We start from the raw sequence: 12,714 nt of genomic DNA on the forward strand, positions 1-12,714 counted from the left end.
ATGTACTGTACCTCCACCCGTGTGAATGTGAAAATCTATCCATCTATATGTATCTATCTTATGTACTATGTATCTGCAGGTATATGAAGTACCTCTACCCGTACGAATGTGAAAAGCGGGGCCTCAGTTCTCCCGGCGAGCTTCAGGCAGCTATCGACAGCAACCGGCGCGAGGGCCGCCGGCAGAGCTACGGCTCGGCCCTCTTCAACTACTCCCCCGTGGGGACCCCCACCCTTCTCTCCTCCCCGAAGATGTCCCACCACATGTCCCACCTGCCCATGCCCACGCACAACGGGGTGCACATGACCCAAGGCCCCGTCATCAAGAAAGGTGAGCAGGACTTTGCACCATTAGGCCTGTCACTATTAATGTTTAAATTAGGCCTGAAAAATGTTTAAAAAAAAGAAAAATAGAATCAGAACACAACTTTATTTTCACATCGCCGGCTTGCAGCTGTAAAACAGTGGATGGAATTTGTGCAAGCGTCATCGTTTTTTTGTGATTTCCATAAGAGAAAGGGAAGAAGGGTAAAGCAAAGAAATCCTTAAATATTTTGAAATAAGTGGAACATTTTAACAACACAAATCTTGTATGGGAGTGCCTGGCACAACATGTTTGTAGGTGGGCGTCCACGGCCAAGTACATATTACTTTAAGCTGCGGTGAGAACCATGCACCGTGGGCACCAGTAGCTCCCGGGCTTCCCTAGAGCTAGTGTCAAAGTGTCCTTGAGCAAGACGATGAACCCCTAATTTCTCCCGATGTACAGGTTGATGCCTTGTTTCCTCTGCCATCGGTGTATGAATGCCATGTTTAGTGCCTTGGATAACAGCGCTGTAAAATGCACCATTTACCTAATGCATGATAGGGTTATATATAGAGATGTGTGATGTCCATTCCTCCACTGATTCCATCCGCTGTCATAAACTCGTGAGCGACTACACACACAAAAACACACACAAAACAACACAGCGGCACCCACACACATGCACGTGCGCACACACAAGGAACGACACACAAAACCACAAACGTGGGCCGAGTTTTATGCCCACGCTTGCTTAGCATGATGCCAGTTCCCCTTTTTTTATATAAATAGGTCACTGCACAACATGTAATCAACAACGTGATTTGCAAGCCTGATTTACAATTAGTCACACGCCGGCGTCGCATGTCGAAAACAACATAAGCTATACGAGCTTGTAGATCGGCTATTTTCGACTATGCGCCACGCGGCTGCAAACCGAGTATACGAACGAACTCAGCCCGCCAGTTTGCATGATCAGGCTACGGCGGGCCTCTGAAGTTGAAACAGTTTCACAACCGCCATGGGGTCGCATGTAGCCGCTATGAATACTTCGCTCATCCTGGTGTAGTGTTGTGGGCACAGTGTGGTCACTGCGTGCTCCCAAAGAGGAAACATCTTGGCAGGAACTTCCTCGACAAAAAGGAGAGAGATGTCGATGTTCCCTGTGTGACACGCCATACTGTGGAATGTATGGGAGGGGGAGGGGGACGACAATAACACAACGGATGGGGGGGGGGGGGGGGGGGGGGGCATTGTGCCATTTCTAAGTGATTCATCAGACTATATTATGACCAGCAAATGCTCTATGCACAGCAGCCATATTGGAAGGCATTGGGCTGCTTCCTTATTTCCTGCACAGGTTTTAAGGCTCCATTCTATTCTGGTCAAACAGTCAGGGTGCTGATGTTGTACGTGTTGGTTCACTGGAAACACTCCAGTGGGTCTCAAAGTGTGCTCCAGGGACCCTCATGGTTCCTTGAGGGGGTTCCAAATGGCCCCTTACGGGTGTATAATATACACCCGTTCAAATGGAACCAAATGGACCATTACGTGTCCATTTGGTTCCATTTGTACGCTCTCAGAATTACTATATTATAGTAATTCTGAGAGCGTACAAATGGAACCAAATGGACACGTAATGGTCCATTTGGTTCCATTTGAATTTGGAATTCTAATTCCATTAGAATTTGGAGACAGCGACAACATAGAATGTCAAGATCTAACACTAATCACAGGCCCACATGTTGTTCCTCCCACCCAGAGGAGCCCATGATGGCCAGCTGTCTGCCCGGCCGCATGGCCATGCCCATGTCCCTGCATGGCGTGCACGCGCACGCGGCGGCCGCCCAGGCCGTGGCGGCCCAGGCCCAGGCGGCCGCCGCCATGCAGGCGGCCGCTCTGGAGCAGCTCCGGGAGAAGCTGGAGAGCGGCGAGCCTCCGGAGAAGAAGATGATGATCCTGGCCGAGGAGCAGCAGAGACTGATGCAGCACGCGCTGCAGCACAACCTGCTGGCCATGGCCACACAGCTGCCCATGAACATCAAGCTCAACAACAGAGGTATACCGCTGGCGCCATCGCTACTGTTAGCATTGTTGTCGTTGTTGTTGTTATTGATAGGTATTTCGGGACTCATTTGTAGTTTACATGTGCCCTGTCACCCTGCCCTGTGTCCCACTGATGTTCATATCATGAAGTCTCTGCACTGATGTTCATATCATAGCTGTATCTGCCCCGTGAGATATCTCCTGTGTCTATCATAATTAGGGCTATGTATCCCTTAGAAATCCATAACAAATTGGTCTTCGATCCTCATATTTCTAACAAATTGGTCCTTCGAGCCGGTTATCATGGCCACACAGATACCCATGAACATCAAACTCAATGACAGAGGTACCGCTAGAGTTATTGTTATCAGTATTGTTAGCATTTGCGTTAGAGTTAGCATTATTGTTATCGTTCCTTATCACTATCGCCATCATGATCATCATCGTTATCGCTATCAGTAAGGTGACAATGGCTCAGGCGTAGATTGGCCGGATGGGAACCGCGAGGATCCAAGTTCGATCCCGGGCTCCCCTATAGCGTTGGTGTCGAGGTGTCCTTGAGCAAGACTCTGAACCCCTAATTGCTCCCGGTTGTTGCCTTGAATGGTATCTATGTGAAGAGCTTTGGATAAAAGCTCTATTAATTTACCAGCTATCGTTATCAGTATCATTGTTGCTATCGCTATAATTATCGTTATATCGTTATCAGTATCTTTATCATTTTCGTTATGCTATCGATACCGTTATCAATATCACTATTGTCATCTAGTAGTTAATCATTAACATCCCTATGGTGAAATGGTACTATTTTAATGTAAAGCCACGAACACGTAACATGAACACATTCAAATTGATGATGTCTATGTCCGACTTTGTGTGGTATCTAAGATAATGTTTGTTCCAGCTGGTTAATTAGATTCAAGTATTTGTATAATCTATATAATTTCGCTCACGTGACTATATCTGTTCCACAATCTGTGACGCGTTGCAAGCTTGTAGATAAACTATTAACCCCCCATCCGCCGTACTACATATATAGGAAAGTGATCAAATGAATATCAACTATCTAATAAATATTGAATCAAGCAACTTAAAGTGTTCTAGGGTTCACACTAGAAGCCAGAGTAGGCATTCAAATGACCCCAGAAGTGTTTTAAAGTGAAAGACCCCTAATTTGAGGATTTAGTTGAGACAATGAAAGAAAATGGCGATATTATTCCGTGTGGGGCAGACGGCCTGTCACAGCCAGATTTGGGAGACCAGTAGCTTTGTTGTTGCGAGAAAAGCGGTAAATGAGACTTTCGTGGTTGTTTTTGTCTCAGATTTAGTCCGACGGAGGAACACAGTATAACTCTATGGGGACACAAAAGCGAACACAAAAGTAGGACCCGGAAGTATCTCTGGAGGGGGCGCTCATGTCACGGCTAAAATACTGAATAGCTGCAATGTAGTTTATCAACATCCATCACAATGAAGTGGCATCCAGCTGGATGCACAGTATTTCAACATTTCACCAACTAATGGTATTTATTTTTTAAAGATGATGGGTGGTGGTGAATCCAGCATCACAGCGCGATGCCCAAGCCAACTAACACAGGCACAATTCATCACATCATGATGTGCAATTTCAAAAGTGGGGGATGGGCGGGCGGACGGACTCAAAAAAGCTGCAAGCTGCGAGATGTTTATGAAGAAATAGCGTTTTCGCGGCCGGGGGCAAAAATAAGCAGGTGTCATGAGTAAAAATGTTGCTGTCTTCTCGGTGCGGTTTGATAGGTGCAGAGAGGCGAGGATTCACGCCGAAGCCATAAGTCACTACCTAATGATAGAGGTTAAGGAAGAATGAGAGCCCGATCTTCCCATGTGTGATATCATAGCTGTCTGCATCACTGCACCTCTCATATTAGTCATAATAGCAGGCTTTGCACTTAATACTTGATGGGAAAATGAGTGAGAATCTCTCCCGGGTTAATTCACACACTGGCCCGTCTGGCTCTCTCCCTCAAGCATAAACACTGTCATTTAAAGATTAGCGCCCCCCCTACGCCCAACACAATTTTTTGTCTGTGCTCTTCCACCAAGATGCGAGGATTCTGTGTCCGTGGCACGGCGCACGTGAACGAGCACGTTTTGCTCGTTTGCATCAGTTCACGGATTGTTTTATTATGTCGGGAGACAACCTTGTGTGTCAAAACTTCCTTGTTCCAATGGATCCATTGTTAATACTTTTCATTGGTTCAATATTTCTAACACCAAAGACAGACACAAACATAGTTTTTTGCTAAATTGACAATCTACATCGTCACTTTTGCACGACACTGTTGTACGATGAAGTAGGATACAAATTTATAAAAAATAATAAAGTAAAGTTGAAATATGGAGATGCAAGGTTTCTGCCAGCCCTTTGTTGCTGGCCGGCGTTTCGTGCCACATCCACATTTGAGGCGCCTTCTGTTACAGTCCGATTCCGATTTGATTCTTCGAGAGCGAGCCGTCAAAAGTTCCCCAGAGACACTCGACTGTGCGGCGCGATAGGGACTCGTCTGCGTGACACGAGACGGCAAGCGATAACGGACACGTACAAATGGTCGTAACATATTTTTGACAGTTCTTTCTACCCCCCAGAACTCTTTAATAAACTGCTCCTTATCCTGTCATTCTTTGAGTTATCGCCAATACTCTGAGCGGAGCTCCCCTCTTGCTTCTTGTGTTCCTTTTCTAAATGCCTGGTATTGAGTTTTTCTCTCTTTCGCTCTCTGCCTCCCCTCTTGACAGATGACAGACAAGAGACCGCATTGAACCTGTCTACCAACGGCATTAGCAGCATCAACATGTCAATAGAAATAAATGGAGTTGTCTACACAGGTAAATAGAGGAGCCGTTTGCTGATGTAATTGCAAGGCAGGAAATTCAATAAGTTATAGCAGCGCCCTGGCGCTTAGTCCTCTGCACAATTTGATGTCTTTGCTATAAAATCCATCGTAATGAAGTGGCAGTCCAATAGAGTTAAAAAAGTTAAATATCTCAGAATTGGGCCTGTGGATTTGAGGTCGATGGGGGCTTATTGTCTTACGCGCCTGGGAGTGCAGGGAGGGCGGCCCACTTTAGCCTCCGGAGAAGCAGCTCTTGTGCCTTCGAGCGGAGGGGCCGTAATTACCTTTAAAGAAAGGCAATTCATGTCAGGGCATAAGCCCTCTACTGGAAACTTCCATTGGATGTGAAGTGGCCATCATATCTAGCTGAGAGCTTCCTTCCAGAAAGACACTTCATCCAGAAAGATAGATAGCTTTTCCCCCCCCCTTTTTTCTTTTCTTTTGTCACTATGAAGTGTAACCAAGAATCTCCCATGACCTGAAACTTTACAGAACCCATGACTTTCTGTGAGGGCTTTAGTTTATTTTTCATAACGTGGTTCAAAAGAGCCAGACAAGCCACTCTGCCCCTGAACCTTGTAGCTTGTACATCTGCTATTTTTGATTTTTGTTTTGTTTGGAAAAGTATTGGTAAATGTTTAATAATTACATGAATATATAATAAGCCCGCAAGTCATCTCTTCAGCGTGTCCCTGGCACAAAACATTTTCCGAAAATACACATCAATTTCCAAAAGTTTTGAGAACCACTGCATAGTAACAGAGTAACCTCTGTCCCCAACTCTTAAAAAGAAAAAACATTTCCAGGTGGTTACAAAATGTCATCCAGTCAGGAGAAAGAACCCCAGACCATATATCAGACTGGGTGCGCGACTACAACTTGTAGCGTTGTAGCGGGCAAAGCGTTTCCGCAATTTTTTTGCCCACGCTTGTGGAAGCCTGGTCATACCCATTGTGCTCCAGTATCTATCCTGTATCCAGCATGATTTCTCTTCTCTCTCCTGATTGGATAAAATTGGTATCCTGACCGCTATATGCTACATGTATACTGTAATAAGTGCTATTTAGAGTTTTTTTCTAACTAAAATAAATGTATTTTTATTTAAATTAAAAATTTAAATGTTAATGAATGTCTTTATGTGAACCTTAGCGTCCTATTTCTGGGCATGTCATAATAAGCGAACATTCAGTGAAATTAGCAGATGTACTGTATATGCTTACTACACTGGTTCACATCACCTTGTGAGCTTGTAGGTTGGCTATCTTTGACTTAGGAAGACTCAGACAGTTCTGCAGTTAACCTGTGCCCTTCCTGTCCTCTAGGAGCGCTGTTCGCTCGCAAGCCAGCCATGGCGGGGATGGCGGGAGGAGGCGCTCACCACCGCGCCAACCACTCCAGCTCTCGTCAGCCTCAGGGAAAGAGCAGTCCGGGTCTTCCCCCCGCGCAGCAGCAGCCCCCCACCCTGAACCCCTGCTCCTCCTCCTCCTCCACCACCTCCTCTTCCTCCTCGCTTCACGGACACGGAAACCCATCCCCATGAGCCCCTTCTCCGCAATCCCCCCCCCCGCCCCATCTCTGAATCCTCCATGTCCGTCTGTCCGTCCCTAAAGACACCAGGCGGTCAGAGATACAGACCCCCCCCCCCCACACCACCCCACCCCCCTTGAGAGAGACTATTGCTGTTGTTGGACCCAGCTTCCATGATGTCGACATGGTTCTGTATGGCTCAGCAAACCCATAGATTTATAAGACCACATACGTTTATGTACACGCACACACGCACGCACGCACGCACGCACGCACGCACACACACACACACACACACACACACACACACACACACACACACACACACACACACACACACACACACACAAACACACACACACACTACACATTACTCAACAGCAGACACACGCCTGTACGTTCCACACTGTGTGCGTGCGTGCGTGTACTTTATTACTATACTTGTGATGTCCCCACAAATAGGCTATAGCAGCATTTGAGAAACAGACAGCGTAGACATAGTAGTTTTATGGTTAAAACAGATTGGCGCATTTAGGCAAACAATTTACAATTGGCAAAAGATTCAAGTTAGGGTTAGGATTAGATGTTTAGAGGTTCGGAGTTATGCAACTTATAGTCGAAAATAGCAGCTCTACAAGCTCACGACGCACACTTGTGCTAAGCTATTTTTGGCTTTAGGGTTAGGGTAAAAAACGGCATGCATTTATACAATTGCCATCCAAAAATGCTGATGTCCTCACAAGTATAGTAATTCAAATGTTTGTGTGTTGCTCAGGCTGCATAGGAACTCAGCTGTCTTTGGTTTCCTCAAAGACGCCTCTTTGCTTTGGAACATCGTTAAAAAGAGAGTGGTGTCAGAAGTGGGACACGGAGGGATGCCGCCATACTGAGACTCTGGGCCGCCGTTCCGTTTCGACTAGAGGATGAGGTCGGCGGAACCTGCAGAACCGGTTTAGAGGTTTTTTGCTGTTGTTTGTTTTTTGTTTTTTTTGCATTGTCACAGATGTCAGAATCACGTAGCTTAGAGCTGATACCAAAGACAAAAAAGTTTGAAGATGACGGAAGGTGGTCTGAGCACAAAGGTGACAGTCGCTTCATTTAAAAAAACTAAAACAAAGAGAGTGACAGATTTAGCGTCATCGATCAAACTAAAAAGGAACTTGTCAACAATTAAATCAACACAAAGTTCATCCTTGGTATGACAGCGGTGTAGTGCAGTGGTGGTCCAGGGGTCCTTGAGGGGGTTCCAGGGGGTCCCCAGCTAAACTGTTGATTATTAGGAACTAAATGGACCCTTACGGGTCTGTAACTCTGAGAGTTATGGGGGTCCAGTAGCCTAATGCATACCAAATTTGGGGTCTTTTAAATTAAAGACACCAAGTATTATTGTATCTACACACACGATGCTTGGTCTCTGCATTACTCAGCTCTGCGCAACAAGGCAAAATCTGTCGAGATGACGAGTGATCACTCTTTCCCGATGCCTCCGTCATTGTACAGTGTGTACAGGTGCATCTCAAAAACATTGTGGACATAATTTTTTCTTTTAATATTTTTTACTTAATGTAATTTAAAAAACTGAAGCCTTTATATATTATGGATTCATGAAACGTAACTGAAATATTTCAGCCTTTTTTGTTTTTGTTACAGATACAACAGATCTGAATACAGCTCAGAATACCAAAACTCCACTATCCCAAAAATATCTCCAGTCTACCTGTGACGAATGAATTCCTTAAATTTCAATAATCACAATAATTTTCTCATTCATTCACATTCCTATACTTTTCCACAATATATATATATATATATATATATATATATCTTTAGATGCACCTTATCGCAAGTTCACATCAGTTGCTTCACTTGTCGGGTACTCAGAATGACATACTCACAAAACCTGTAGTGAGAAAAGACGGAAGCGCCGGGAGCTGCAGCGTGAACACGTCGCATGTCATTTCCTAAAGTTCAGGAAAAGGTTTTAAGGGTCGACTCTCAGCCCACACGTGCCGCTATACGAATGACAATGATGTTTGTGAAAGCTTTTACAATCAGATAGAAGCACAACGCTGATGTGATCAGCCCTGGCGTCTAGTTTGCGTAGAAATGCCGATCGACCAAAGCAACGGGTAAAAAAAGCACTTCTTTGACTTTTCTGAGAGGTGACGGGCTAAACTATAGAGGACAAAACGGCAGGACATATCATGACATGTTGTCGAGAGAATAATCAAATTTTTCAATCACGCAGTGGCTTTATATTGTGAATAGAATCCAGTTTTCCCTTTTTTTTTTATTAGCAATGCACTTGTGTCTAAAGAAAGACTATTTTATACTCTGTAAGTCGAAGGTCTTGCTCGTTTAAAAATATCTACAAGCTAACAACGGGTCGCAGCGCGACGCTTTAGCTTGTTGATGGGATTTTTTTCCGGCGATGCCGTCGTGCAATGGATTATAATTTAAGCTTCACCACTTAAATCCCGTATGGTTGAGCGGAGTCCCTCAGGGCTCTATGCTGGTGTCGTTTCTGTTTTCGCTGAAAATAGCCGATCCACACGTTGTGTGCTTGACTGTCGATCTGCTGTTTTCCTGCTAAAGTTTGCAATCAAAATATGGATCCTGGGGTTGAATTGGTTAAACAGTGGAAAGTTTCTCACTTTATTCAACTCTCTTTCTTTCACTCTCTTCCTGTCGCTCTGTCTCTTGCTTTGCTTCCTAAAACTATCAATTAATCTTTTTCTTTATCATGAAGGGAAATGGGGAAACCGTTTTGATGACATATATAATGGGTGTATTAATCCTGTTTAAAGGTATATTCAGTGATTTCACTTAATTCAAATATCACTTATTTTTTTGTTTCGTTGTGATAATCCTCTCTACTATAGAGTGTGCTGACCATATAAGGAGTTCCTCCCTGTCCCCAGTTAACCCCTGGGGGTCAAAAAACTTTTCGTTTCGTTTTTGGCTCTCTATCCTGATTGGATGAAAGGCTTAGGTCCCAGCCAAAAACGAAACCTAAGGTTTTTTGAGTGAAATCACTGAATATACCTTTAAGGAAAAACACAACAAAAAATACACAAAAAAAACATGTAATTTTCAAATTTCTATTTATTTTGTTTTACATTCAATCCGGGTCAGCAGAATATTTGCGTTCACCACTTTGTTTGCGAAACCCTTTTTATTTTGTTTTAAAAAAAGTCTTCTGGAATGCAGACATGAATACCTCACCTATCTACCTGTAAATAGACATAGTAGAGTATGAATACAAGATATACCTCATATATTTCATTTTTATTATTTTTTATTGTAAAGCCACTTTTTGTTTTTGTTTCAACAGATCACTGGATTTTTCTTTTGTTTTCTTTTCATATTTTGTATAATTATACCAAAGAAGGGAATATTCTATGAACACACGCATCTACCTCATTCGTCATAGACTGTGCCAACAAACATGTACACACTCTTAATTAATTGCCAGTTTTTACATGTGCCCACTTGTGGTCGCTCAACATGTTTTTTGTGTGGAAAAGAAAAGGAAATATGCTTTTTAAGACAAAGGGGATATGAAGTGGACCATATTGGGGGAATTTTACGCAACTTCCTTCACAATGCTTGTTTATTTTAACCGTGTGGCAAAAATGCTCTCTCTATATATAATAGAATCCAATTTAAAGTATACATACGCACAGCTCCAGGCTGACATTTGTTCATAAAGTTGATAATATATAGTGTGACTTCATGTATAGATAGCAATGTTAAAAAAAAGAAAGAAAAAAGGAGAAAAAAAGGAAAAAAAAATATATATATATAAAAGGAAAAACATACATTTTTGACAAGGGAAAGTCAAGCAGCCACTGTTCGTTTTGTGTTGTTGAAGGTGGTTTTGTTGTCTGTTTAAATCCAGTGTTTACTTGAAACATGTTTTCTTCAGGATTCAGGTCATTATGTGGACGTGATGGGTGGCATTCAGAGGGTGTCCATTTAAATGTCACCTTGTGCTTGTTACATCCCGTGGCGGTAGAAATACCAAGCGCTTCAAACGCACCATGCCACTGAATATTATATATATATATATATATATATATATATATATATATATATCCCCTGCAGGGGTTAAGGTGAAGTATGTGATGTTTTGTAAAATAGGTTTTATATACAGTAGCTCTATGTTTTGATAGTAATTGCTGTAGATTGTTTGTTCACTAACAGGGGTCTCCCTGTCTCTCCAGGTCTAACAGAAAATATAATAAAAAATACAGTTTCAGGTTTGGGTATACAAATTGGATCTAATCAGGAGAGGGAACTAATAGACGATGATGATTACTATCATAATATAAAGCATTAAATTAAAAGAAAAGAAAGAAAGAAAAGTTTTTGTTTTAACCAAACAATATCACCTACTCTACTTTAATATTTAATATTTTCATAAAAACGTAGCAGAAAACCGATCTACAAGCTAACCATGTGTCATATCACAACGCATTGTGTGCTTGTAGATTGGCAATGTTTCGGCCCAATGAACGGCATCCCTTGTCCTGCCTCGGAGTGGCAACGCGTCACAAACGTCTCCTGCTAAACACATGGTTAACGTAAACTAAAACGCCACAGACGAGTGTGCGATACGACACCGTACCTGAACGTCAGCTCAACTCTTAAGTTATTTCTCCGAAGAATGTATCCGTCGATCCATCCTTAATGTAGCAAGCGTTCAACAAGGCAACTCCCCGCCCCGTACATCCTTTTGCGAAGGTGATTTTTTTATTTGTTATTTCTTTTACTGAAGGACATGACTGTATATGCGGGGGCCGGGGAGAACCTTTGAACGAGAGCACAAGAGAAAAGCGCACAACCGCAATCATGAAAATCGTTCATTCTGACTTTGGATAATCCTAGATGTAAGTCTTTTCTAGTCCCCCCCCTCCTCTCCACCACGGTGAACACAGTACTGGCACAGTCTATTATTCCTCATGACTGTTTCATTATCCTCATCCCTTCCTTTAAAAAGAAAACACTCGCCGTTGAAAGCTGCACCGTTGTCGGCACGTTTCGTTCGGCGAAGTCAGAGTTAACTGTACATACTGCTGAAGGCTGCATGGAGGAAGGCGCGGGTACACGTGTAAAAACATTGCCAACCATTGGGTCACCTTTTTGATGACCATGTGACACGAGGGCGTCATCCTTCTCACCAAAGAGTCTTTGGGAGCCGCATCGCCGCGGAGCTCTCTTTGTTTTAAGAGCATTTAAATCAACGATTCAGAGCGAAACAACAAAAAAGAAAAATAAAGTGACAGCTTTTGGGGCGACAAAGAGTAAAGAGAGAGAAAAAAAAGGATTTTCACTTATGTACTTACTTAAATAACCTGTTGTTTACTTTGTATTTTAGCTATGCTATGCTGGTAGTTTTTAGATACTTGGCTTTATTCGCTATGTATGAAGCTTTAAATATTTCTTTTATTTTCCCTTTTTTTCTCATCTTGGATGAATCCAGTGCGTTTAGTAGAATGCTGGATTTTGGTGCTCAGGGGTACACAACATACAAACATAAAACACAGATGAAAGAGATTTCTTGTTTCTTGCCATTTGACTTGTAGCATATTTAGAAATAAAATCCTGCTTTTAACTTCACGACGACGTATATGTCTTATTTGCTGCAATGACATTCTCTCATGTATGCTCAGTCAGAGGGTCTTGCACCCCACCGTCTCTTTAACCCATTTAGAACGGACGTCAAAATAAAAATAAAATGTTTCTATATCAGTGGTGCTCAATATTTCATGTCAAGAACCCTCAAAACTATATGTAATTGGCCGCCGACCCCCATCTGAAAATATGTAGTTCCAGGGACCATCCCCCGGAAGCAAAGATTTTAGTTAAAAACGTTCGCTCTGAAAGAATATATATTTGAAGATTTGTGCCACATTTTCACGATTCTTCAAAAATAGCAGATCCACAAGCTCGTGAGATTGTA

At 42.9% G+C, this 12,714-nt stretch overlaps 1 protein-coding gene across 2 annotated transcripts in view; it reads left to right on the forward strand.

Annotated features, from left to right (window-relative positions):
* Window positions 1–12,371, forward strand: part of arid3c (AT rich interactive domain 3C (BRIGHT-like)) — a 112,993-nt gene extending 100,622 nt beyond the window's left edge. For both annotated transcript variants that reach the window (XM_083784935.1, XM_083784936.1), the window contains 5 exons: window positions 80–330; window positions 2,066–2,362; window positions 5,125–5,214; window positions 6,545–9,556; window positions 9,802–12,371. In XM_083784935.1, the coding sequence (XP_083641061.1) occupies window positions 80–330; window positions 2,066–2,362; window positions 5,125–5,214; window positions 6,545–6,762 (856 nt within the window). In that variant the 3' untranslated portion in view covers window positions 6,763–9,556; window positions 9,802–12,371. The remainder of the gene's footprint in view (window positions 1–79; window positions 331–2,065; window positions 2,363–5,124; window positions 5,215–6,544; window positions 9,557–9,801) is intronic.
* The last annotated feature ends 343 nt before the right edge of the window (window positions 12,372–12,714 follow it).

The sequence above is a fragment of the Protomyctophum parallelum genome (genome assembly GCF_964188405.1).
Source record: "Protomyctophum parallelum genome assembly, chromosome: 15".
NCBI lineage: Eukaryota > Metazoa > Chordata > Actinopteri > Myctophiformes > Myctophidae > Protomyctophum > Protomyctophum parallelum.